The following is a 27,793-nucleotide window of genomic DNA, read 5'->3' on the forward strand; positions in this document are numbered from 1 at the left end:
GTTTTGTGACTTTCACATGTATGCTGTGGCAGATACACACATACACAAACACATACACACACATACACACACACATACACACACACACACACACACAAATACACATCTATCCACTCACAAATAAACATGATAATTAGTTTTTTAAAAATAGAGATACATTCCAGGATCTAAACAAAGTATGCCATTATAATTACTTTGTGACAGTGGGTGACTTGGAGATGACCCTCGGAGAAGCTGCTGTCGGCTGAGACTTCAAGGGTATTGAAGGCCAAACAGATAGAGTCAGGCTTCCAGTCTCTCTCTGGGGGTGGTGGTACCTTTTACTTTCCAAGGACAACCGCATAGCAGAGGACAGAGAAAAGCACGAGGGTGGTAGCTGTGAGGAACTGGTCGGCTGAAGCCACGAAGGAGACCCTTCCCAGAGCTGGGGAGGATGTTTCCATAGCTTTCTTCCCTCACCTGTTGTGAATATGGAAAACTCCAGAAGGCCGTGATGCCAATCAGAGGACTTAGTAAAGCGTGGTAGTGCTGACGATGATGATGACAGCAGATAATATCTCCAGTACTAATATGTACTGTTGTAAGAAACAATTTTTATGTGTTCCAAACACTATTGTACTCTTTGAAAGTATTATTTATTTAATCTTCACAGCTATTGGAGCTAAGGTATCATCCTTACCCTCTCCCCTGTTTTAGCACTGGGGAAGCTGAAGCTTAGGAAAACACTGTCATGTACTGTGCAGCTGACATCTTGTAAAGGATTTGTGATTCTGGTCTCTGTTTCTCTGTCTCTGTCTCTCTCTGTACCTGTCTGTCTCTCCATGTCTGTCTGTCTATCTGTCTCCTCTCTCAGTTATAATACACATAAAGCGTTCCATCCCATCAAGTTTTCATCTATCTATATCTATTGATCTATGTGTCACTGCACTGAGCCTGTGCTCTTACCCTTACACTCTGTGCCTTTTGTAGGCCTCAGCCAGATGGTCATCGATAGCTGATGTAGCAGTATCTTTAGAGACCAGAGCTTTCCAATGCGGTTCTCTGACAGAGGACCCCTTATTTAGATTGGTCCCCGCTCATTTGACAGACAAGGAAACTCATAGTCTGAGAATCAGATCAGTAATAATAGCAGGGTGGATTCTGAGTTCTCCTAATTTCTACTCGCTTGTGCTTTACACCCTCATATTCCTCTGCCTTGATTTCCTCACTAGAGACCCCTGGCAAAAGCGACTGAATAGAATTGTCTTCCCAAGAGGGGAGACACAAGTACTAAATAAGATAATCCACATAGAACGTTTGGTGCAGTGCCTGGTCCCTAGTAAGTGTGCCACATCGCTAGTGTCTTTGCATAAGTCCACAAGATCAGGTTCCGTGCTCAGGGGTGAGCTCTTTGGGCTGTGATTGGGGAAGGGAGATTGGAAGTTCTTGGGTGGGGAGGAGGTTTCCTCTCCCCGGGCTTGCAGTGTTGACTGTCAGGCAGCAAGACCTTGTTCAAACCCATCATAGTGAGAGTAAAATGTGGTTGGAAGTCTTGTAATCCACCATCCAAACCGTCGGGTGTAGGAAAGGAACTGCTTGCTCTAAATAAGTGGCTTTTCTTTGCGGAGTTGCTCTTTAATTATAGGCCTCCTTTGAACACTCAAACACAAGGCCTTTGTAAACTGTAACTCCCTCTTACACACATTCCTCTCCTATGCCTACTTTCCCTTTCATTTATAGAGGACAAACACCCATCTCTTACTCATTCACGTAATGAATTTCAGATCTTTTGTCTCAGTTAAGGAGGGGCCTCAGTAGAATTATGGGCATCTGGCAGTCTCCCCATTCCAGGGCCCTAGAGGGGAGAAGATAAAGGGCAAAGGTACTCTTTGTTGACGGACCTCTCCCACCTTCTCTCCTCTGACAATGGAACCTGTTTGCTTGAGCAGCGCTTCTCTAACGCAGCTCTCCAGCCTTTCCTCACCACCTTCTTCATCCTTAAAACTGCCGCTATTCCCCTCTGGCACTCTCTTCCCAATGAAACCCAGAGTGTTTTGTTTCTGGAAAGACCTTCAGCTTATCAAGAGAGACTAGGTAGGAAAGCGCCCTTCCTCTCTTTGGTTTCTACCTTGTTAGAGAAAAAAAGAGATTCTGCCCGGATTTATTGATTTCATGTATATGCACATGAGTGTTTTGCCTGCATGCGTGCCTGTGTCTGAAGAGGTTTGAATGCTTCGGATCCGCTTGCACTGGAGTTACAGATGACAGTGAGTCGTTATGTGGGTGCTAGGAACGGAACCTGGGTCCTTGGCATGAAAAGAGTGTTCTTAACCACTGAGCCACCGCTCCTAGTCCAGATTCTGCAGATTCATGAGAATCCTGAAGTCTAGTGCCACGCACAGGTCCCCAGGCTTATCTCCAAGGTGGATGGGAGCAGTTGTGCTTTCTCCAGCGGATCCATTCTCTCCCACCCCAGTGCCCTGCTCTCTCCTTGGACTAGGATCAAATGACATACAGAAGATGCCTGGTCTACTTTTCTGCCCACAGTCCCTTGGCTCTCCCTGGTAGAAGACAATCACTATTTGCTGGTCCATCTCCTTCAGGCACTAGGGTATTGGTAAATGTTTATTAAAGGCTAGTGTTAACAGTAACTCCATTGTGACCTATTTTGCGGGCCTAATGCTATGCCCTTGTAGGAGAAATGGAGACATTAAGTGGCAGGCTATTTGTATTCCCACCTTCTCCTAATGTCTTCCCTGGGTGCTCTGGGCTGTGCAGAAGGATTGAAGGTCTCAGTGGCTCAAGGCCAGAGATAACAATCAGATAATTAGTGATGGAGTTTTGAGAGTTTATCATTTTTGTTTTAAAATACAATTTATTTAATTGTAAGTTTACTTAATTTAATTTTAAACAATAGTTGCATTTAACAGCTGCCTGGCAGAATTCCTGAAAAATATGACTCCCTGTCTGGGCTCATAGAGTACAGCACTGACCCACAGGGGTCAGTGAGCCATGGTGACTCTGGATTCAAGAAGAGCTGGTTTTGTTCCCTGGAGGTTGCTCTCCCAACACTAAGACGTTTAAAGGGGGCCTCCTTGGTTTGAGGTCTTTTAGGAGACTTGATGTTTAAGAAGCAGGGGTGGGGGCTGCTATAACTGGAGAAAAGAGGTGGCCCTGGGAAAGTGGGTCAGTCCTGTCTTGGTTCCAGACTCCAGACCGCAACCGCCTTGAGTGGAAGGGTAAGACTTAAGGAGCTCACAGATGTTCATCCAGGCGGTTGTGACTGATGCATCTCAGTACTGGGGTCCTAGGGCAAAAGGCAAATAGACTCCAGCGTTGGTTTCTTAGGTCGGTCCACGCCTCCTGCCTCTGCATAACGCCACTCCCTCCAGCCAAGTGGCTCTTGTTCTGGAGGCGGGACGAGTTCTCCGGTGGCCCCTGGAGGCTCCAGGCTGCGAGCTCTGGGAGGCTGGGAGGGGAGTGAGGGGAGGGGCGCTGACTGGGCAGTCCAAAAGAGAAGGGGGCCTTTAATAGGCTCGCCCAGCGCCTGGTTTGCTGCACCGCGAGTGGCTGCGGTTAGCGAAGCAGCCCGCTACCTCGCGCCACTTCTCCACGACAAATTTTCGCCTATGCACTTGACAGCGATCGTACTTAGAGCTCCCAGAGCGCGTTTTGCTTAGGGAGGAACAGGTAGGAGGCGCGGGCTGCCCTGTGCACGCTTGCAGCTCTGGGAGGAGTCTCCACGACTTGGTTGGCTGTGCTTTCTGGTAGCTGCCCGTTGTCCCGGGCGTTGGTTTGTGGGCTACAAGGGGACAGTGCCTGCCGTGGGAGCCGGTCTAAGTCTCATCCCAGAGTGCGGCTGTTCGCAGCCCGGCGCCATGCTTCTGCTGGGCATCTCAATCTTGGCTCTCGCCTGGCGACCTGCTGGCAGCTCCGAGCCAGAGTGGGAGGTGGTCGTTCCAATCCGACGGGACCCGGACATCAATGGCCGCCACTACTACAGGAGGGGTACGGAGGACTCCGGGGATCAGGGTCTCATTTTTCAGATTACAGCTTTCCAGCAGGACTTTTACCTACACCTGACGCCGGATGCCCAGTTCCTGGCTCCCGCCTTCGCTACTGAGTATCTAGGTGTCCCCCTCCAGAGGCTCACTGGAAGCTCTCTAGACCTGCGACGGTGCTTCTATTCCGGGTACGTGAACGCGGAGCCAGACTCCTTTGCTGCTGTGAGCTTGTGTGGGGGTCTCCGCGGAGCCTTCGGCTACCGAGGCGCGGAGTACGTTATTAGCCCTCTGCCCAACGCCAGCGCGCCGGCGGCGCAGCGTCACAGCCAGGGCGCACACCTTCTCCAGCGCCGGGGTGCTCCGGTAGGGCCTTCCGGAGACCCCACCTCTCGCTGCGGGGTGGCCTCGGGCTGGAACCCCGCCATTCTGAGGGCCCTGGACCCTTACAAGCCACGGCGGACGGGCGTGGGGGAGAGTCACAGCCGGCTCAGGTCGGGGCGCGCCAAGCGTTTCGTGTCTATCCCACGGTACGTGGAGACACTGGTGGTGGCAGACGAGTCAATGGTCAAGTTTCACGGCGCGGACTTGGAACACTATCTGCTGACACTGCTGGCCACGGCGGCGCGACTCTACCGCCACCCCAGCATCCTCAACCCTATCAACATTGTTGTGGTCAAGGTATTACTCCTAGGCGACCGTGACACCGGGCCCAAGGTCACAGGCAACGCAGCCCTGACTCTACGCAACTTCTGTGCCTGGCAGAAAAAACTGAACAAAGTGAGCGACAAGCACCCTGAGTACTGGGACACAGCCATCCTCTTTACCAGACAGGTGAGTTGATCTGTCACCTCTTAGGACTCAATCCCATTTTCTTAGGGTCATTGTGTTTAGCTCTCTAAAGCCCACATGTACCACTCAATACCTCCTTTAAATTGGTTTCTTCCGAATTCTAGCCTTGGAAGTTCTGATTAGAGTCCTCTCCTAAGCTCACCAAAGCTCCACCTCACGTGCTTCTGAGAGGTTGGAGGAGAGTCTCCTTCTTCCGAAGGTGTTGTCCTGATGCAGCCAATCAGTGCCTTCTGGACCAGGCGCTGAGGGGCTGGAACCCGGGAAGTTGCCGCCCCCGAGCTGCAGTTCGTCTTCATGGTCGATAGGAAGCGCTATGAGGATGGTGTTGTAGATGGTGGGAGTGGGAACCTCCGCCTCTCATATGTGGGTGGCTAAGATTTTTTTGACATCTCCTAGCAGGCTTGCTTTTGCTGGGTGTAGTACTGGAAGGTGATTCAAGGTCAGCGCCTGCTACATTTCTAGTGGGCAACATGTCATCCTTTCTCCGTCTTGGGTTTTGGATCCTGGATTGAGATGGAAAGGGACAGAATAGTTTGTGGGATGCTGTGAAAGGCCAGACTTATACGGCATCTACTCCATTGCTGCCTCTCCCTAAATCCTTCTCTGTTGGGCCTTGCCTAGTGGCTTCCATACTATTCTGAGCTTGCAATCTAGTAACCTGTTTGGAACTGGGACTGTTCATGTGGAGTTTCACTTAGAATTGAGCTGGGGAAACTGCCTTCCAATTTTCTCTGATCCTTGTTAGTAGGCAATGATGACCTGTTTACCCAGTTGTATTCTAAGGGACAGAGCAGGCAAGACAGCTCATGTTCCAGTCCTAAGACCCTCTCTTGAGGGCAGGGCTCCCGCTCTGCCCTTGCTCTGCAAGGTGGTGTGTGTGAGTATAGTCGAGAGCGTTTGGACATTCCAGCTGCAGGGCTGGCAAGACACTAAGTTGGGACTAGAGAGATGAACCCAGGTGGGAGAATATAGCCCTGCCTTCCTCATGTCTTTACCTGACTTTCTGTCTCAAGAAGCTGTCAACTGGTGAACGTTTAGGGCCCTAAGTATTGACTTAAAAGTTGGGCACTGTGAGGATCCGGAGTCCTGAAATTCTTCAGACACTGGAGGAAAGAGTCATCCAAGCACCCTGCTTTCTTTGATTCCTGGGGCTGTGACTTGAATCCCTGCAGTGCTCTTGTTTTTTTCATTAATATAATCATGGAATTATGGTCACAGTTGAGAGTTCTTGGTTACCTCCATGCCGCTAACTCTCATTGTTACTGAATGGCCACTTAGAGCTGGTCTGGCGCCCACGAGCTGGAGCTGGAGTCTTCCACAGTAACCCATTTGGCACAGCTAATCCCTTCCTGCAATGGAACTTCCTCCTTTCCCAGCCTCTTCTCCTCCCACCACCTGGTTTCTCTTGGGAGGTCTTTGGCCTGAGCCTTGCTTCCTTGTGCTCATTCTTCCAACTGAGGCTCTGTTGAGCAGCCACAGCCCAGCCCGACAAGCCCTGCTTGAGTCATGGGGAAACTGCAGCAGAAGCCTCAACTTCTGCACCCAGACCAGCTCTGCAGTCAGATTTCTGGGAGAGAAAGCAAAGGCCAAGAACAGGATCTCTTAATGGGGAAAGCAGCTGTTGTTCCATCTGCTACCTGAGATGCCCCTGTGGAGGTCGCTCCCTGGCTCTAGAATCACAGACCTCAGTCCAGTTGTTCAGGCTGAGTTTTGGACCCAGCCCCTGAGAAGAAGATCCCCTGCTGGGAAAGTAGGCCATGCCATGGGAAGGAGATGGCCTTTTTGAAGAAGCAATCAAACAGCGTGGAGCATGACAGCTTCTGTTTCTCAGTGGTGTGCTAGACCCTCAGGGGGCCATGTCATCTGTGTGTAATGGGTACAAGCTGCGTGACCACTTGGGGTCAGAAGCGGTGGTGTACAAGCTGTGACTGTTAGGAGCTGCTTTTCTCTTAGGCATGTAGAGGGCAAAGACAGAGCAGGGAGTCTGTGTTGGCAGGCCCGTCATCAAGGTACGTGTGTCATGCTTGTATGGACAGCTCCTCCCCCAACTCCTTGCCAGCACAGATTTTGGGGCCTGCTGTACTCTCAGAGTCTTAGGAACTTCTCATTCCTGAGGCACCCCCTACCCCCAGTCTCTCTGGGGAAGGTACAGTACTGGATGAGAACACGGGAAGACAGCTATTCTTTCTAGACCAAGACAAATGTGATCTCCAGGAACCTTAGCTGTCCGGAAGAGAGAATACATTGATCATACAACAAGTGTTTTGACAATTGGAAGAGTATCTGTAAAGATTCAGACTAAGTTCATGGACAAAGAGTGCACATCTGATTTTGCAAAGCAGCCAGCCTCCGGGCTCATAACAGCAGGGTGAGGTCAGCCCAGGGAAGGAGCGAGGAGCTGCCGGGATCCGAGCCAGAGTCATCCTCACTTATTTCTATGAGGAGCACAGCATCTCTGGCTTCTCGCTGCACCGGCTGCAAGTGCCAGGTATTTACAGCTGTGACTCAGTGGACCCCGAGTTCTTCCTTGATTTTAGGTTCAGTGCCTCTGTTGCTTCAGTAACCCTTTGTGGTAACATGGCTTTTGTCCATCCGCTCATACATTCTCTTGGTACTTGGGCATCTATGACTTCTAGGTACTATTCTGACTGGAGCTGTACGTAGTAATAAGGTATGGCCCAGCCTCTCTCTCTCTCTCTCTCTCTCTCTCTCTCTCTCTCTCTCTCTCTCTCTCTCTCTCTCTCCTCCCCCCCCGTGTGTGTGTGGTGTGTGTGCGCATGTGTGCGTGTGCATGCAACATGCATGCACGTGTGTGTTCTCTTCCCAGGAGCGGAGGATGCTCTCTAAGAGCCTGGGTGCAGAAAGGGCTTCTGGCCCCGAGGAGCACTAGAGTAGGGAGAGAAGTCTGTTTCTGTGTTGTAAATGACCTTCACGCCTTGCACCATCTGCTTCACTATTTGTGACATTTCCTCTCTTGACATGACTTCATTTTCATTTTTATGACTTGTAGTTTATGTTTTCCTCCTGCTTTCGCTCATTTTATTTTTCTTTGCTTAGAGTCATTTCATGGAATCCTCCATCCCTTCTTGAACCTTTTCTCCTTCCTCTTCTGGGGTTATCCAAGGGCACTCAACTGCCTTATTTTTTTTTTTCATTCAGACTCTGAACTTTCCCCTCTCCCAACCACAAAATCTGGCACTGATTTTGTGTTTCCAATCTAGAGCAGTACCATGGTGTGTGTGTGTGCGTGCACACCTGCATATGTGAGTGTAGGTGCCTATAGAGGTCAGATATGTGAGATGTCCCCTAGAGCTGGAGTGGCAGGTGATTTGGAGCAGTTTGGCTTGGGGACTGGGGACTGAACTCAAGTCATCTGCGAAAGCAGTATGTGCTCTTAATGCTAAGTCATCTTCCCAGAGCCTGTGTGGGGCACCGGATGGGGTGTTTTCTACACGGTAGAAAGTAGCCTCTTTCAGGAAATAGAGCCTAAGGTTTTCTATAGAGCAAATGCATGCAGCGGGGCAGTGCCTTCAGAGTTCAGACGAAAAGCCGTGACTGGTAGATGATGGTGTGTGTGTTATATCCTCCTCCCAGCATGGCAAGAAGGAGTCTTTATTTCATCAGGCTGTGTTCTGAAGTCAGACTTTGAAAGATATTAGGAGAGAGGGGACATTTGACGATTGGTATTGTCATTTCTTGGTCACAATATGACAGTGCACTGCTGCTTTTGAAATGAGAAAAGGGAGGTGGGGAAAGAGAGGAACAGTGGAACGTAGTTGTTCCGTGTCTCATAGAGTGAGTACTCCTCTTGTTTTTATCCTACTCCAAATAAGTAAGCCTAATATTAGTGGCAGAAGATGGGGTGGTGGTGGGGAATCCTTTTTTTTGGTGTGGCATCTTCCTATGTATCCAAGGCTAGTTTGAGTGCATGGGCTCATGGGATCCAACTGCCTCAGCTTTAGCCTGCCTTCTGTCCATCCCTCCTTCCCTCTTTTCCTTCCTTCCTTCCTTCCTTCCTTCCTTCCTTCCTTCCTTCCTTCCTTCCTCCCTCCCTCCCTCCCTCCCTCCCTCCCTCCCTCCCTCCCTTCCTTCCTTCCTTCCATCCTTCCTCCTTCCCTCCCTCCCTTCCTTCTTGTTCTCCCTCCCTTCTTTTATTTCCTTCCCTTGAAGCTTCCGATCCCCTAAAACTGGATTTGTGGATGGTTGTGAGTCACCCGTGTGTGCTGGGAACTGAATCTAGGTCATCTGCAGGAGCAATAAGTAAGAGCAGTAACCACCAAGCCATCTCTCTAGTTCCGTGCCTTCTTTTCCACCACTGAGTTAGTTAACTAAGATCATTTCTCCTACTTTAGGGCTTGCTCTCTACCTTCCTTTGAACTTCACTGTGGTTGTGTCCTTCCCTCCACACCTCAGCACTCTTCCCACTGTGTCCTGATTCCTTGACTTGGACACATGGTACAGTGGAAAGAGTAACTGGCTTGGAGTCAGGCAGAGCTGAGTTTCAATCTCAGCATGTGAACTTCCTTTCAACGGACTGCAAGTCAGCCATTTGAACGTCACTGTCCTCATCTTTGGAAGGTGTAGCATCATATTCAATGTGTGCGACTATTTTGAGCATGAGCTGTCTTGTCATTTAACATAGGTGTCCAAAGGTGGCAGCCATCATTTCTGCTACTTTAGCGGTTGCTTTGGCTGTGCTGCTTGCTCTTGGATGAGTATATACAGGTCCCTTGCCAAAATGTAAATTTGGGATAGCCTTGATTTAAAGCATTTTGTACCATTGCCCTTACAGGCATATCCTACTTGCCTGATTCATACTCTTGTGTATGTGTGGGGACTGTGGGTGCCAGCACTTGCCAATCCCTTTAAGACAGGCATCACCTCCTGTCTTGGTAGACCCTGCGCAGGCCCGTCCGTCTGATGGTTCATCAAGTACGTGGAAGGAAGGTTCAGAGGAAAATGTGGGTTGCCTGAAGCTGTTGGGTGCTTGGGTACTTTGCCTCTGCCCAGGGACCATTAATTCAGTTTTTAGGCTGTCAGGCTGCAGTGTCGATTTCTTCTGGCATTTCTTCTTGGCACTCTGCCGCCTGGCTTTGCCCTAGAGAAAGGTGGGGCCCCATCGAGGAGCACGTTAATCCACCCTGGAGTCAGCAGACAGGGTGCACAGCCGGGCCAGGGTCAGTGTGTCAGTGCAGGTATGCGGTAAGGAGCCAGCAGCTTGCTCAACCAGCATGGCCTCAGCAGATGCTGCTGTTAGCACTTGTTAGCCAGTCCCCTCTCTCTGGGGCTCTCCTCACCTAGGTCACCAGCACTGCCTTGACCTGGTGGTCTGGGGGTCGGGGGGTGATCACTTCCCATTTGAGTATCTTCTACACCTTCATTCTTGGAGTAGACGCACTTCAGAAGCAATAAGGTATTCTGTTAGAACTCATTCCCTACCTTTGAAGCTCTACTCTGCCTAAGCTGGGGCTCTCTGCAACCTTGGGATACTACATACTTTATGTGGGTCTCTTCTGTAAAACAGAACTTAGTATCTCTTCCAAAGGGGGATTCATTGAGTAATCCAGGTAAAATTCTTGCTGCAGTGTTTGGGACTCTGTAGCCACTCAATAACTGCTGGCTATCATCATATAGTTGACAAGTAGCCTCTCTTGAAGCACAGTTTCTAGAGAGGATCAGCCTTCCTGCAAGTGGTGGCTTCTCTTCTTCCCCAGTGAGGCAATTTCTGTCCACTATTCTAGTCTCTTGTGGTAATACCGTTTTCTATTTCTGGAAGGATTTAGATGATGGCGACACCACATTTTCTACTTTTGGAAGGATTTAGATGATGTGATACCACATTTGTTAATAGGAATAGCCCACCTTGCAGGCTTCACTGCCTACCTATTTTTCTTAGCTGCATAAGCTCTGAATTGCAAGGTTTTACTTCTTAAAAAGCCAACCTGTCATTAGAAATTGTAAACTAATGGGTTTTGTGATGGACAAAATGTATGGTGAGATTCATGTGGGAAAGCAGTCGGGGGTCCAGTTAATGCTTTCTGTTGGTGATCGTGGTATCATTCCTAGTAGGATCCAATTCGGAGCACACTGTTGGTCTGAGTGTCAAAAGCTATGAAGTCAAGACTCCGAGCTTCACTTAACAGAACACGGCCTTGGGTGTGTAATCTCAGCTTGTCTGCAAAGTAAGAGGCTGGTTCTGAGGTTCTGTGATGGTTACGGATACTGGAATGTGGTTCTGACAAGGAGCTCTGGCTCAGGTGTTGGTTACATAAGAAAAGATAGATATTTTTCCACTGCCAAATTGAAAAAAAAAATAAAACTAACGTGCTTGAATTTTGTGGCTCCCCTTTCCTTTTTCTCTGTGCTGTTTGGAAACAGTGTCTCAGTACCTGTGTGTGCAGCAGAGGAGGTGAGGAAGAGGAGCAAGGGAGGCAGCGAGACGGGGATTTTGGCAGCAGTTGTGCATGGTGAACGACATTGTTAAAGAGGTATCTGGTCACCACAAAGTGCAGCCTTATTTACATAAAGCTCCAAACTTAACTAGGAAAAGTTAGGAAAGAGGAGTCCAGGAGGATCAAGTTCTTGGCTAAGAAGATTCTTGGATCCTCTGGAGAAGCAGCTGTGACTGTAAGAGAAATGGCCAATTGCCAGAAATAATGAATCAGGTAGGGACTGGGCTGAAAGATGCCTGCATTTTCTGGGCAGAAAGAAACTGGGCAGTGTCTATATTTTAGAGACTGGTGCTTGAACCAAAGAGGTTAAAGCAATTCAAGTGGGTCTGAGTTCATTCACGAAGGGTGGAGACATCCCGTGCCATAAATGAGGTACGTACGCCTGGGCCCTGAGAGCGCCTGTGGGCGTTCTAAGCTCTAAATCCCAGAAGGGTCATTTGCTCCCTCGATTGGGTGAAGGGGGACAGAACTTCTGACCTTGGTAGCAGGTCTTTCCACCCTGAAGGTGCTGGTGATAGGGGGTCCTCTGTTCCCTACAGCATCCTTCCCCGCAGGGACTGTGCTGGCTTTTCTTGTTCCCTTTGTTTAATCCATGGAGCTGAGGTTTCCTGATACAAAACCAGGTTGCTCCTGCTCAGGAAGGGCCTACAGTTGCTTGTCTGAGGTAGGGAGGATCTGCTCTCTAGAGAGGCAACGTGCCTTGCTGCAGAGACCTTCCAGCTGTAGATGCTGCCTCAGGGAAGTCAGGATCCATGTCAGCTCTTCCTCTGGTTCCGCCACTTTGAAGGGGCAGTGTGGGAATAGGCAGGGGAAAGGAGCCTGTGTTTCTCTGAGTTACGCTGCTCAGCATGCATCAGTAGATTAGAGGCCCCTTACCGTTCTTTCTGTTCTAAAAGTAGGTCACGCTGTGTGTTCCTGTCATAACCAACAGGGCCAGAAGGGGCTGAGCACTTAGGACTGGAAAAGGGAGGAGAAGAGGCTTAAGTCGTTGGATGGTTCAAGTTCTAGTTGAGAACTGGCTCTTCCCCAGAGCCGTCAGGAAAAGAGGCAGTTGGCCAAAGACACACAGCCACTTAGCAATGGGACCTAGATCTCTTGGTTCTTATCCCTGTGTGCCCGCTCTCTTGCTTGAGGTCAGCCTGAGTGTGTGGGTGGCCTGGAAGCCACAGAGTGTGCTTGCCCTAGAGATGGTAGGCTTCAGCCGCAAGGCTGACATCTTCAGATCACCACCTCCAGCAACTGGGATCTGTGCGTTAGTGTCCATAGACATATGGCGCTTTGGCACAACCCTTTGTCTGAAGGGATTAAGTTATATATTAAAAAATAAATGAATTATCATGTATTTCTTTCCTATCTTCCACATTCCTTCCTGTCCCAAGCTTGTCTGTGCTCTTTTGAGTGGGGGTTGATTCTTAGGTTTTTAGGGCTCTAGGGAGGAACTCTCTGGGAGACGAAGTCTTTGAAAAGGGAAGGGCACCAGGAAAGGAAGGGAATTTGAGGTCTCTTGTGAAGTTCCTGGAAGTGGTACATCATTCACATAGGCAGTAAAACGAAGGTAGAGCATGCACAGCACCCGTCACTGACTCTGGCACCTCGGGTTCAGGCTGGTCACCCTCATGGTTTTCTCTGGCCAGAAAATCTGTTAACTCATTAGGTGTGATTATCACCTGACTGTGGGAAGCCAAGTTTGACTGCTCGGCTGGTAAACTTCTGAGTGCTCTGGATTAATTTTTGCTGATTCTCTCTGTACTATGACCACTTTCCTCTCTTGCCTTCTGGCCCCACTAACCCTGTTGCTTTCCACCATCCTGAAGGTCAGCATATATACGTATACATGCAGACACAGAGACAGACAGACAGACAGACAGACAGAGAGACAAAGGCAGAGACGCACAAAGGGAGCAGAACTGAGCACTGCTCCGCATGTATGCTCTCCGTGACCTCCTGGTTTTCACAGGAGAGCATGACAGCTTATTCTCAAGTGTTGCTGAGCCACTGGCTGTGACATCCAAATCCCTAGCCATACAAATCCTTAGTTTGTGACTCTTCTGTGTGACTGGAGCCTCACCAAGCATCAGCTTCTTTGTCTGTGGGAGGGGATAACTGGTCTTCAATTCAGTGGACTGTAGTGAGGGTTAGATCAGGTCATACATGTGATATTCATGCATTGTGTGGGCTCTTAGTCAATCATGGCCATGATTAGTTATGATCGTGGGCCTTAGTGTCTACCTTTTGTAAATAAATGTGATAATATGTCTGCCTCCTAAGACTATTGTGAGGACCAGATCTCCATAGATTTTAAAGACAATGACATAAAGAAAAGTATGTTGGTGTGACTGATTTAGCATCTGCCTTCTGAGAGGAACCAGTTGTCCATGAAGGTTGGACAACTTCCCATTCCCAGCTTCTGGGTTCTCAGGGTTTCTAGATGCATCCATGGCCTATAATATTGAGCAAGCCTTTTGAGATTCCCATCCACGGAGTCCCACTTTTTCTCTTTAACATCTCCTGGAGATACTTCCTAATACAGTGTGTGGCTGGGAGGCCTAGCTTCTGCAGCATCAGGCTTCTAGACCAAAAAAAAAAAAAAAAAAAAAAAAGAGGGAGCCTCCCACTTAGGTGATGATCGCTATCTTTTATCCCTAGCAGCCCTTCAGCCTCTATTCCCCTTGAGCTTTGGTAGCTCATTAAACTGTGTGTAGACAGTGGCCCAGGTCCACTTCTCTCTGCTTCCTGTCAGTTCTAGGAAGCCAAGTCTCTGACTGGGGGAGATCCTTGGCTGGCCGGCCTGGGACTGAGAATCTGAACTTAATTCATAGTTGTCCAAAAGGCAGTCACCCAACAAAGACAGGGACGGCTCAGAGCTGCCAGTGGATAGGGAACGTGGCTGCTTTCTACCCCCACGTGGCTCAGGGAGCTGTGATCAGAACTCCACCCTACTGTGGGAGTCACTATTTTCCTGACCTTCTCTATATATAAAGCTGTGGCCCTTGTGGTCTAATTTCGTACCTCCTAATTTCCTCCCACAGTACTTTCCTGTGTGGGGTACGGTCTTCTCAGTGAGCCACAGAGCTTTCTACTTGGGGCCACTTCCTTCATCCTAGGCTCATTCCATGAACAGCCCCGTGAGCCCTTAGCAAGGAAGATCTGGCTGAAAGACGCTGGGGCTGGATGGCAGCAGCAAGGCCTGTAGGAGGCCCTTTCTTTTCTTTGGGCCCCTTCTGTTACCATCTTTAACTTTAGCCTGGCTTTGCTTCTCCTCCACCTGGCAGGACCTATGCGGGGCTACCACTTGTGATACCTTGGGCATGGCTGATGTGGGGACCATGTGTGATCCCAAGAGAAGCTGCTCTGTCATCGAGGACGATGGGCTTCCCTCAGCCTTCACCACTGCCCATGAGCTGGGTAAGACTGAGGCAGAGGGAAGGTGCCTCTGGGCTTGATCTGGACTTGTGCTGGGTGTTTTGCTGGGAGAGGGAATGCTTATATTTGATTTCTCATATATTGGAGCTCTAGGAATCCTTTCTTGGGGCCAGCATCTGCCTTGACATTGGCTTTAATTTTTTTCTGATAGCTGTAGCCCCATTGACACTTGGATACTTTGGTGGGGGAATACCTTAAGGACAAGGTAACACTGCTGTCCTTATCTGGCTCACAGCCTGATGGAGGAGATAAGAGATACAAGCTTGTGTCCTACAAGATACAAGTTAGTCCGTAGGACATCACAAAGAAGACAATGAATAGGTGACAGTAACCAACTTAAAAACCATCACAGGGTTTTCTTGCTTCTCTCATTTCTTCTTGGGCCCCTCCTACCTGTTCTCAAGCCTTTACTCTTGTCTCCTGAGTCCTCTTGTTTCATCCCACAGGCCATGTGTTCAACATGCCTCATGACAACGTGAAGGTGTGCGAGGAGGTGTTCGGGAAGCTCAGAGCCAACCACATGATGTCTCCAACGCTCATCCAAATCGATCGTGCCAATCCCTGGTCAGCCTGCAGTGCCGCTATCATCACTGACTTCCTGGACAGTGGGCATGGTAAGCCAGGAGACAGAAAGGAGGAGGGCTGAGCGGGAAATCCTTCACTGCTGTCCTTGGTGGCAGTGTTCTGCCAACTCTTCAGGTGGTCTTTGAACCTGAAAGATGACAAAGAACTGGGCTCTGATTTGGGTCTGTTCTAGTTGTCCCTTACTTCACTTTCCCTCTTTTATGTAGATTCTAAGCCAGCCAGGCCTCACTTTCTCTGGCTTGTCCTAATAAATGTCCTGGGATCTATGCAGGTGACTGCCTCCTGGACCAGCCCAGCAAGCCCATCGCCCTGCCTGAGGACCTGCCTGGCACCAGCTACAGTTTGAGCCAGCAGTGCGAGCTGGCCTTTGGGGTGGGCTCTAAACCCTGTCCATATATGCAGTACTGTACAAAGTTGTGGTGCACTGGCAAGGCCAAGGGGCAGATGGTGTGCCAGACCCGCCACTTCCCCTGGGCAGATGGCACCAGCTGTGGTGAGGGAAAGTTCTGCCTCAAGGGGGCCTGCGTGGAGCGACACAATCCAAATAAGTACCGGGTGAGCTCTTATGTGAGGGAATGCTTGGGAGAGAGATGGGCCTGGGTCTTCTATGGAAGGTGCTGGTCACACTATAACTATGCCATATTGCCTCCGTTTCTGTCCGTGGTCTCTCTTTCATGTGGTATGTGTGTGTGTGTGGGGGGGGGGCGGTTATATGCATCTGTGTGCTTTCCAAGTGCATTCGTCAGAGATTTATGTCAGGTAGATTTCCTCAATTGAATTTCCACTTTATTTCATTTTGTTTTGTTTGAGAAAGGGTTTCTCATTGAATCTAGAACTTTCTAGTGAGTCCATGGGTTACACCTATCTCTGTTCTGTAACACTGAAGTCACAGGCACCCACTACACTCACCTTTTATGTGGGTGCTGGAAGTCTGAACTTAGGTCCTAAACTGCATAACAAGCTCTTTATCCACTGAGCCACCTTCCCAGTCCCCTGTCCTTTTTGTTTTTGACACAAAGACCAGAGGAACACTATAGTAAGCCAAATCATGCCTGAGATAAAGCCTTCGGTAGGACTGGGACTCTCAGCTCCAAGCCCTGGGCTTTCTTGCATAGGGAGATGCTCTGGGATAAGGCTGAAAGTCTTAACCTGAGTCTAAGCTCACTCTGTCTTTCTTCCCTCATCAACCACTTCTGTATTCAGGGAAGTAGATCCCACAGATGATCCAGGTGTAGGAATGAAATGGGTGAACCCCTGGGTGTGCTTCAGTCACCTGACACACCCCGAGCTCAGCTTGTGCTTTTTCTTTCTTTTTTAGCTGAAATATAATTGAACAAAAATTTTCCCCAAGGTAAACAAGAATATCAATTAAGCTGGACCAATAGCACCAAAATATTCTCTGACTATATAATCTTTAGGTCTCATGTTAGGAAAGCAAAGAAATCTGTACTTTCCCAGTCAGGAACAAGACGTCCATCCTTGACCCTGGAGATGACTGCCTCTCTCTTACCCTTGTTTGTAGCTGGGAGAAGACACAGTACAGTGCTTCAAAAAAAAAATCAACATTACAAATAAGCATTTACCAAGACCCAATCCATCTATTGTCTGGAAATGGGTGTGGTACAGAATTATTTTTCTTAGAATCCTTTTCTGTGACCTGAGACTATATATTTAACTAAGCCTTCAGCTACTTACTAGGCCAAATCCATTGAGTTCAAGGGTTTAGGAAACATTCGAGATAGAAAACAAAACACAACACAGGCTGTCAGAGAGACCATAGTCTAGTGTGAGTTGTCATTGGAGTTCAAGACAGAGGCATGTGTTCTGTGTTGGAAAAGATGGGCAAGAGTACATTACAGGAGAACTGAGGGTGAGAAACTAAGAGCAATTGGACGCCACTGAGGAATCTTTGAGAGGGGGAAAGCTCGGGGTGGGGGGCAGCAGGATGTTGATGGGTAGCCGGAGCAAGGCCAGAAGTGGTCTGAGGGAAAGATGGCGGCAGCAGGCTTGTTTGCTATACATTTAGGTAGACAGCTTGGGAGGAAGGCCGTATTGACTTGATGGCCAAGCTGATGAGCTCAGACTGGAAGATTCTGAGGACAGGTGTGTCATGATCGGCTTCTTCTCTCGTGAAGAGGAATCCAGAGCATGTTGGATGCAGGCAACATTGCCAGGATACAGTCTTTCCACTATCGTCTCAGCTCCTTTACTGAGCGGCCACTTCACCATCCCGTGAGCTGAAACCTGTCCCTTCATGGGGGACATTACTTTGATCAGCCATCACCAATGACTTGTCCTATAAATACCTGCAGCCTTGAGGGAGTCCTTCTGCTTTCCCGCTCATAGCAGCTATCTGACCACGGTGTTCCATCCTTGCATTTATTTCCGTCTAGGATTTGGATTCCAGAAACTCTTCAGTCTGGACCTATAGTCACTCATACAGCGGCCTTTCTCTGTTTTCCTTCTCATGCCCCCCTTCTTCCCTGTGCTGCTGAGGGACTGCAACCCATTGCTAAAAATCCCTTTGATCCCCTCGCCCCATCTCTATGTGTCACGATCTCTTAGATTAGTCACCTCCTTGGTTAAGTCCCGTTCACTCTCCTCATGTGTGCCTGTGTTGATGAACATGGCTGGAGTAAAACTGACAATTGTGCTCCTTGGTCTCAGTTTAAATAAAAACCTTGGAAACTCAAACGGGCCAATAATGCATGTGGAGGACCGAGGTCAACCTTGGGTCCATACCAGATAAGTGGTGTGCCTCTGAGCTGCGTCTCTAGCTCCGAACCACTTCTGTGTTTAAGTGAATCTTGGCAAGTCCGTGCGGACACCTGATAAACATTTTAAACATGGCAGCCATAAAACTGGGCTCCTCACCACATCCCCTAAACCTGCCTTGGCAACCGCACCTTCCACTTGTTTATGCCAAAACCCATTTGCTTATACACTTAACATCTGATAGCTCAGCAATTCCCATTGACCCTGCATTCAAAATCTACGGAGAACCTCATTTCTCTCTGCTTCCTTGCTGTCAAACCGTTCCAGGCCACATTCCCTCTTCCCTGGAATTTGGCAGTTTCTCCACATCTGCTCTCTGCATTTCTGATCTTACAGACTGTGACGAACAGAGCAGCCAGTGGGATTCCTTTTAAAACAGGAGTTAGGTTTTGCCGCTTTTCTGCTTGCACCGAACAGGACCTTCATACTTAGCCTGGAAGGAGACAGCGTAGTGTCTGCCTCCATTGCCCACTTCTAGTTTTCTGCTCACTCTGCTGGCCCTCCATGCACCCTTTCTTGGCCACATCTCTTACTCTCCAGGCTTGGAATACTCTTTCTATAATACCCACCTGACTCATACCCATAATTCTTTGAGGCGGATGCATATCTGAGAACCCAGCAGCCTCTTACATGGAGCAGTCAACCTCACAAAGGCTCCTGTTAGCACTACTGCCTCCTCAGATACACAGAAACTCCAACTTGTTTTTATTGTCTGTCTTCCCCTCACTGGGTTGTTGCAGCTTTCAGGGCAGGGACTTGCTGCACCGAGTGCCAGGTATATAGTAGGAAGTCAGCAAATATTTAGTGAACAAATGGATGAATGGCAGGTGCACAGTGAAAGTTTTTGTACAAATAGGTGGAAAAAAATTCTATCAAGTAGATCTTGTCTACAGTGCTGGACACTGAAGAGAAGCTGAGACACGAAGGCCTGGGTGTAGTATAGTTTTTTTAGATGGTCATTGCTGACTTTAGAGAGAGCGTACTAGTGAGGGGCTACCCACATGTAGAAGGCTACCACATGCAGGCTTCAGAGAAGCTCAGATGACAGAAGGGCAGGCACAGAGATGACTCTCAGAACATGAAGGATGGACTGTTTGAACTTCATGCCAGCAGTTTCTGCGTAGGGCCATGTGGTTCAGCATCTATGGATGCTCTGTGAGTGACAGCTGTGCTCCCAATGCATGTGCTTCTCTATGCTCATCTGACACGTGTGCAGGGAGTGAGAAGCCTTTCTGCCATCATCCTACAAGTAACACAGTGAAGATTAGAAGTCCTCTGTCCTCTTAAATGAACTAATGAGAACAATAAACTCACTGTAATTTATCTCAGAGCTGAGCAGTGGCTTAGGGTTGCTTCATTCTCTCTAACCCATGTTGTCTCTGGGCACAAATGTTAGCATTGCTGGTACACATGGTGCCTTGAACTTTCTCAAAGGCAGTCCTGACGGAGGTCAAAATCATTCTTGTTTGGTAGAAAGTCAGAATGGTAGACCATTTACACCTAAAAATGTTCCAACACCTGTGGCAACATTGTGTATTGACTTGGCTGTTGGTTGTACCTGCCCAAGGTTTGGAGACTATAGATACACTCATGCAGGCAGGGAAGACTTTGAAATCCTTCGTGGAGGTAGGCCAGGGGCTTTCATACATGCCACCCAATTTGAATCTTTCATGCAACCTCAGATTGGAGTGTTTCTGGCCTCATTTCATGCAGGTGAAGTATGAAACCCAAGAAGGTTTGGCTACCAGCTAAGCCCACTCCTGTAGCGCTGGCCCATGCAGCAGTAACTCTCAGTCACTGGCTTCACAGCCTACGATGCCTCTTCCCAGAACTCGTTTCTAACTGGGAGCAGTTGGTATTTGCTGATGAATCAGTTTAAGTGTTGGGTGGGTCTTGAACATACAGACTGTTTGCTTATCTTTTTTTGTAATCTCACGATACAAAGTGGACTTCATTCTAGTGAGGTGGGCTGGGAACTGATAGGTTTTACTGGGAGCTTCTGTGGGTGAGGGGCTGGGTGTGGCACCCGAGCCTGCTGGAGTTTAACCTGCTCTTCCACACAGGTGGACGGCTCTTGGGCCAAGTGGGAGCCGTATGGCCCCTGCTCTCGCACCTGCGGTGGGGGCGTGCAGCTGGCCCGGAGGCAGTGCAGCAACCCTACCCCTGCCAACGGTGGAAAGTACTGCGAGGGAGTGAGAGTGAAATACCGATCTTGCAACCTGGAGCCCTGCCCCAGCTCAGGTGAGACACAGGACAGCAGCAGCCTGGGCCTCTGGGCCCTGTGCCTGGAGGTGACTGTTGGTCACAAATCTTGCAATCAAGATTTCAGTTTCCAGGAAAGAGCCCACAATGAGTCCGGTGCAGACTCCCCTTGGCATCATTCCATCAGTCCAACTCTGGCAAGGGTGTTTTCTTCTAGCTGCTTGGATGGAGGCTAACTGGCTCCAGGGATGGGCCTCTAGAAGTCTTCATACTTTATCACTCACAAGCCTGTCTTGTAAGCAGGAATCCAGGGTCCATGAACTCAGTGGGAAATATTATTCTAATTTCCAGTGATGCTTCTATCTAAAGCTTAGTCTCTCTCTTCGAATTAGAAATTTAGCCCTTTTCTTTTTTTGAGACAGAGTCTTATTATTATGTCTGGCTTATTATATATAATAATTATATATATCTTATTATAAACCTCTGACTTATTATATATCAGAAAGATCTGCCTAAAGAGATCTGAAATTAAAGGCACGCACCACCATGCCCAACTCAATGCTTTTAAATTCACCTTTCCATCTAAAATTCGCTATTTCCTTCCCTTGGGCAGTAAGGGACACCAGCAGCATAAGTACCTGTGCCTTTGTCATTAGTTGGAACTCTGAATATTTTTACGGGGTACATTAATTGTGGAAGAATTCTCAAGACGCCATTATGTTCATCCTGACCTCAAAATCATAGCAGTTATTTGAGTCACCATTGAGCATTTTTTTGAGCATTTTTTGGTGCATTACAAAGAGCACACATGCCAGAAGTCTGTTTCAAAGTATATTGATAGTTTCTTATCAATAGAATTGGTAAATGATGTGATTTGTATAATGCATTTAACAAAGTAATGAGAAGAGATTTAATAGGCTGCTGAAGGGTTTCATCATCCAAAAAATATTTAGGACACCTGTTACAAAGGGAATTTGAGGCTAGATGCTAAAGAAGGTGGTACATTGCTTATGGGATGTCTTACTGTGCACTGTGCCTTTTGATTCCAGGCTGCTTTACTATTTGGAGGTAGGGATGACTATCAGAGGGATTTTATTTGGGCTCCTCTGGAAGGGATACCGTCTTCTGTACCTTCCTTGGCTCCTCCTTTTAGCTTCCTTTATGTGCTTTCTTCCTGTTCAGCCTCTGGCAAGAGCTTCCGGGAGGAGCAATGTGAAGCTTTCAATGGCTACAATCATAGCACCAACCGGCTCACCTTGGCTGTCGCATGGGTACCCAAGTACTCGGGCGTGTCACCACGTGACAAATGCAAGCTCATCTGCCGAGCCAATGGCACTGGCTACTTCTACGTGTTGGCGCCTAAGGTGAGTTTGCAGGGATAAGAGGCAGAGGCAGAGTCTGGTCTTTAGAGGAACACCACACTGAGCTGGCCCTGTCTTTTTTCTCTGGGGATGCTGCAGGTGGTGGATGGCACACTGTGTACGCCCGACTCCACCTCGGTCTGTGTCCAAGGCAAGTGCATCAAGGCTGGCTGCGACGGGAACCTGGGGTCCAAGAAGAAGTTTGACAAATGCGGGGTGTGTGGTGGAGACAACAAGAGCTGCAAGAGGGTCACGGGACTTTTCACCAAGCCCATGTAAGTTCTGAGCCCTGGAGGGTACCGGCAAGAGGAACGGAGCTGTGGCCGGGTGGGGTGGAATTACGTGTTGAAAGCTAGGGTTAGAGCAGAGCGAATGTTAGAATGGCTGTATTATTTCTCTTTTTGGGCTGATAATCCATCTATGTATCTGTCCGTGTGTCCATGTATCATTCAGCCAGCAAACAAAGATGAATTCCAAGGTGAATGCATGAAGACACACCCCAACAGGAGTTGAGACTCAGGGAGATGGAAATGTTGTAAGGTTCCATATAGCATTCTAGAGCTGGATTGTGCTGGCTTGTTTTGTTTCAACTTGACTCAGGTTAGGGTTATCAGAGAGGAGGGAGCCTCAGCTGAGAAAATGCTCCCATAAGATCAGGCCGTAGGCAAGCCTCTATGACATTTTCTTAATGACTGATAGGCGTGAGCCCAGCCCATGTGGGTGATGCCACACCTGGGCTGATGGGCCTGGTTGCTAAGACAGCAAGCCCAGCACGTCAGTAAGCAGCATTCTCCATGGCCTCTGCATCAGCTCCTGCCTCCAGGTTCCTGTCCCATTTGAGTTCCTGTCCTGAATTCCTTCAATGATGAACAGTGATGTGGAAGCCTAAGCCAACCCCCCCCCCCCGACCTCCCCTAACTGCTTTTGCTCAGGGTGTAATGGAAAAATTAAAAATGAGCGGATGGGGGAGGGAGTGGGCATGGCTTGTCTCTTAAAGAGACAGAACAATCATTACACAGGGTGCTTCACCACAGCAATAGTAACCCCAACCAAGACAAGGACAGAGCCATTTTCAAATCTCAATTCCTTGATTTCTGCCTGACCTCGGGCAAGTGATTTATTCTTCAGATTTCCCGACACCTATTTGTAGATGAATTTCATATTCAGTCTCATGAGCACTAAGGAACTTAATTTTAAAAAGTTAGTGCAGTACCTGGCATATAATAAATGTTTATGGCATGTTCTCTAGGGAAAAGAGGTGGCGTGTGAGGGCCACCATGCTCTTGTGGACTTGGAGTCCTGGCCCAGGGGGTTGCATTGAGAAGAGAATGAGTGGAGTCTCTGTTTCCAGGGAAATGTGCCCCATAATTAGTTTCTTTTAGTCCAAACTCCAGTGTCTGCAGCTCACTGCAGCTGGAGCTTTATGAGGTTGACCACACCCTCCTGTGGAAGTCCCAACCTATGTTCTTGGAGAAACAGGGTGAGCGGTGCCCTGGAGATCTCAGTCGGGAGCAGTATGTGTGGTTAGCCTAAAAGTTCATGGGTCCGAGTGCTGAAGATAGAAAGACCAGATGGCCCTCGTCGAGGTGGACTGTCCCCTGTGGACACGATATCCTCCATTGAGCCCCTAGGGGTGATGCACAGGGAAGCCCCCAGCTCCGTTTCTCAGAGCTCAGTTGTTGCTGATGCAGTTTCTGAAGCTGCTTTTCTGCAGGACATGCAGCAAGGTGGTTCCACGAGGTGTAGGAGGAACTGGGTGGAGCCCGAGAAAGCATCTACCTTTACTCACCCTGTGTGGATGAGGACGCAGGAACCCAGATCAACTAATTGTCTTACTTAAAGGGAGTTAGTATCTGAATCAAGGCCCAATTCCTAACCCCTACTCCAAGGTCTTTACTCTGACTGCATCCAATAACCAACCTTGGACTTGAACACTGTACCCTAACATCCTCTCCGTTCTCCTCCAAGGAACCGATGCCTAGGGAGTCCTCTGTGTCAGGTGCTCTGCTCTGTGGTTGATGTTCTGTGGGCTTCTTTATCCTGGGACAGTTCTGTGGTATGTGTGGTTATGAGCTCTATTTTTCACGGATGAGGAAGCAGTCTTAGAGATGCTGAGACATATCCAAGATCAACAGCAATACAAGGCCGAGTGGTTCTTTCTAAGCCTCAAACTTGTGTTTTTATTATACTTTGAATCCACCCAAAAGACAAGTTTACTGAAGGATGAAAAGGTTACTAGGTCTTATAGCCTGACATTCAGCTTAAATGAGTCTGGCTTTCAGCTTTCTGACTCCTTGAGCCCTGGATGGTGGTGGTTAAGCAGCCTTACCCTCTGCCACCATTTTTGTGATGTATTCGAAACCCACAATCGTTTATTACTTTGAAGGGGATAAAGGATATTAATTGGCTCAAGCATCTGTGTAATTTATAATCTCTTTACTCTAGGCATGGCTACAATTTTGTAGTGGCCATCCCTGCGGGTGCCTCCAGCATTGACATCCGCCAGCGTGGCTACAAGGGGCTCATTGGGGATGACAACTACCTGGCTCTGAAGAATAGCCAAGGCAAATACTTGCTCAATGGACACTTCGTGGTGTCTGCTGTAGAACGGGACCTGGCAGTAAAGGGCAGCCTGCTGCGGTACAGTGGCACTGGCACCGCGGTAGAGAGCCTCCAGGCTTCTCGACCCATCCTGGAGCCACTGACCGTGGAGGTCCTGTCCGTGGGGAAGATGACACCACCCCGGGTGCGCTACTCCTTCTATCTGCCCAAAGAACCTCGGGAGGACAAATCCCCTCGCCCCAAGGACCCTCGGAGTTCCCCAGTGCTGCGCAACAGTGTTCTCAGCCTTTCCAACCAAGTGGAGCAGCCAGACAACAGGCCTCCTGCACGCTGGGTGGCAGGCAGCTGGGGGCCTTGCTCCGTGAGCTGTGGCAGTGGCCTACAGAAGCGAGCAGTGGACTGTCGGGGCTCTCCGGGGCAGCGAGGAGCCTCTGTTTGCGACGCAGCCCATCGACCCGTGGAGAAACGAGCCTGTGGAGAACCCTGCCCAACCTGGGAGCTCGGCAACTGGTCACCCTGTTCTAAGAGCTGTGGCCGCGGATTTAAGAGGCGTCCGCTCAAGTGCATGGGCCACGGAGGTAGGCTGCTGGCTCGGGATCAGTGTGACCTGCGCCGTAAGCCCCAAGAATTGGACTTCTGTGTCTTGAGACCCTGCTGAGGGGGACTGTCCCTTCTACTCCTTAATTCTTCACCCGCTGTTGTGCTGGTGCTGCGGTCAGCTGGAGCAGAGGACGGTGGCCAGTGGCCTGTGTCACAGTGTCACTCACATCCAGAACGAGGACCATGGGTCTGGGCGAGAGGTTCCTTCCTCCTTGGACTGGGTAGGGGGAAGCTAACTAATGCATAGTCTACCTCATGCCCTGCTCCTCGGGGCCCAGTTGTGGCTCGGAGAGGCTTCGACAAATGGGTGCTGGGCAGAAGGTGCTGAAGCCCTGCTTCCGAGGAACCTGGAAGTTGGGTGCCTTCTAGGCAGAACTTCAGGGACCTTGCTACCCCCATCCCCAATGGAGGCCACAGGCTGCCGGAAGAGCCGTGGCCTGCAGTTTGGCACCCTCAGGTGATCCCAGGAGCTCTGAGCTATCCCTGGACATGGCAGGGGTCTCATGGTGCTTTCGGCCTTCTTTCTTTTTGACTGATGTGGACCTAGCAGCAAAATTGTTCAGGAGTTACTAGAAGCCAAAGGGACAGTGAATGAGATTGGGCTCATTTGGGTGCAACTTTCCTGTTTGGGAAAAGGTGGGTGTGTACAGGGAGTTCCATGTTTGTTCTTCTTCCATTGTGGCACTCCATGAAAGACTAGGACTGTGCAACCTGGATGACCAGGGCATTAGATCAGCAGGAGGTAGCACTGATGTGCCCCCTCATGCTTTGTGGGCAGCCAGAGCAACGGCAGGACCCTCTTCTTGGTCAAGAGAGCATGTATTGCAAACAGACGCTGCCACTTAAAAGGGGAAATGATTTGGTGGCTGAAGCCGGGAACACGAGAGCGCTAGAAGGTAATGCTCTCACTGGGGTGAGGATGGGTAGGTGCTGAGCTTTGGGATCTGACTTTTGGGATGACAGCACTCTGGGATGGGGAAAAGAAATTCTGTTGCCTTTGTCATCTTGAGAGGAATATACAAGTGAGGCCAATGACGAAGATGCTTCATGGCCCCAGGGAACTTCCACAGTGACCATAGCCCTGTACCCATTGAGAGAGGAGCAGGTGTGCTTGGGAGGCTGAGATGCTGGCAAGTGAGCCTTCTTCCCTGGCAGCTCCTGCTGTCTCCTGTGGGTATGCTACATTGCATTTCCAAGCCTTCACTTTTTCTTGTAGGTCAATGGGGCTCATTGTGTGCTACCTCAGATCATGCTCTGTAGGAGAGAAGTAACTCGATGCTTCTACCACACTCAGCTACCATCCTCATAGCTGGATCTTCCCATAGAGATGAGTATGCACATGACTTCCCGGTTCCCACGGCCTGGCTATCTGCTGGGGCTCTGAATACGAAGACAGAGTGAGGTGGAGTGTCTTTTTCTTCAGGTTCCTTGGGATCAGTTTTTTTTTTCTTGGAAACACTAAGAATCAAAGCCCTGACCCAGGGACACTGGAAGCCATCAGCAGAACTACTGGAGACCCATTTGTCATTCTTGTAGACATGTCAGGGAAATAGGAATCCAGGTGTTTCTTATAGCAGGGTACTTCTGGAAGATCTGGAAGCTCCGGTGTATATAGGGTACCTTCAAAGAATAGGCAGCATGTCTAGGACCTCAGTGGAGGATCTGATGGAGATAAGACCAAAACCCTTGTTTTAACCGCAGGGGAGGGGGGTCCCGTGTCAGTTCTTTGACATGTTCCTTAGTAGTCAAAATCTACATACTGGCCAGCGGCCAGTTTAGCCTCTAGGGCAGCGGTTCTCAACTTGCAGGTTGCAAACCCTTTGGGGGATGGAGTGACCTTTTCACGGGGGTCACATATTAAATATCCTGCATAGCAGGTATTTGCATTACGATTCACAACACTAGCAGAATTACAGCTGTGAAGTAACAACGGAAATAATTTTATGGTTGGGGGGGGTCACAACATGAACTGTATTAAAGGGACCCAGCCTTAGGAAGGTTGAGAACCACTGCTCTAGGGAGTTATTCTAACCCTGGTCAATCTCTAGGCTGGAGACCTTGGATAAAGCTCCTAGTGGGTGAAGAGCATGCAAGCCTCTGAGACTGGGCTACTGAAGGACAGCGTGAGGGGAAGCAAGGAGTGTTTAAGAGCTGTGGCGACAAAAGGACCCCGGGGCCTGAGACTGGAGGGGAGCCTTGCTAGCTGGTGACAGCATAGTGCCCTGTGCTTGGTGCAGTCTATCCCGATGAGTAGAGATGGTGCTGGATGTGCAGAAAGGGTTAGGGGTACGGGTGGGTGGGAAATGAGGTGCCCTCCTTGAGGTGACCGGCCTCCAACGGAGCAGAATTGCTGCCAGCTATGTTACAAGTTATTCCAAGGAGGGAGGGTCACTCTTGTTACTGCACATGCCAGGTGTCTATGCTCTTTTCCCTCACAAGAGTTTTTATTTTCGTTTTAAAATTTCTTCTTTTTAAAAGAAGTATGACGGAGACAACTTGGGAAGGTTGTCTTGCCTTTGAACATTTTCTGTCAACCCGTGCTGAGCAGAGATGAGGTCAAGGCATAGGTTTCTTGTGGAGGAATAAAAAGTCAAAATGATGTCCCATGCCTACAAGAGAAGAACATTCTGGGGGCTCCAGGAACTTCTTCCCTGGGATATGGACCAATAAGACTTTGGGTTCGGGATCCCCTACCCTCCTTTGCCTACTGTGTGCACTGATTGGAGGATTTAGACCCCAAACACCCTCTTATGGACCTCAACATGTTGGGGAGGGGTTGGAAGGAGTCCGGCTTGGAAGTCAGTCCCTGGAGACTCTAGGCACTGTTGTTGGGAGCGTCCCTCCCCTTTGGGCTTGTTTCTTTTGCATTTTGTGTACTGCAGAAGGATGAGAGGGTCTGGGGGACTAGCGGAGTGTGTATACTGTGTATACATGAGAGCTGGCTGCTGAGGGGACAGCAACCTACCCCTAATAAAGTTGGATGTATTTAAAACTTGCATCT

General features: G+C 49.2%; 1 protein-coding gene across 2 annotated transcripts; it reads left to right on the forward strand.

Annotated features, from left to right (window-relative positions):
* Positions 1 to 3,422: 3,422 nt before the first annotated feature.
* On the forward strand, positions 3,423 to 27,788 carry Adamts15 (ADAM metallopeptidase with thrombospondin type 1 motif 15). Of its 2 annotated transcripts, none has more exons than XM_075966456.1 (8): positions 3,423 to 4,814; positions 14,557 to 14,689; positions 15,154 to 15,321; positions 15,564 to 15,847; positions 20,131 to 20,308; positions 21,452 to 21,633; positions 21,730 to 21,905; positions 24,076 to 27,788. In XM_075966456.1, exons 1-8 carry the CDS (start codon positions 3,858 to 3,860, stop codon positions 24,848 to 24,850), a joined length of 2,853 nt encoding a protein of 950 aa, XP_075822571.1. In that variant the 5' UTR covers positions 3,423 to 3,857; the 3' UTR covers positions 24,851 to 27,788. The 2 variants fall into 2 exon arrangements, with proteins under 2 accessions (XP_075822571.1, XP_075822573.1); XM_075966458.1 differs by lacking the exon at positions 3,423 to 4,814 and adding an exon at positions 6,315 to 7,320.
* The last annotated feature ends 5 nt before the right edge of the window (positions 27,789 to 27,793 follow it).

The sequence above is a fragment of the Microtus pennsylvanicus genome, chromosome 3, assembly GCF_037038515.1.
Source record: "Microtus pennsylvanicus isolate mMicPen1 chromosome 3, mMicPen1.hap1, whole genome shotgun sequence".
Taxonomy (NCBI): Eukaryota; Metazoa; Chordata; class Mammalia; order Rodentia; family Cricetidae; genus Microtus; species Microtus pennsylvanicus.

Coding starts and splice junctions, on each gene's coding strand:
- Adamts15 (XM_075966456.1), top strand. CDS start 3,858: ATGCTTCTGCTGGGCATCTCAATCTTGGCTCTCGCCTGGCGACCTGCT. Junction 4,815..14,556: donor CCATCCTCTTTACCAGACAG/GTGAGTTGATCT, acceptor TCCACCTGGCAG/GACCTATGCGGGGCTACCAC. Junction 14,690..15,153: donor CACCACTGCCCATGAGCTGG/GTAAGACTGAGG, acceptor TTCATCCCACAG/GCCATGTGTTCAACATGCCT.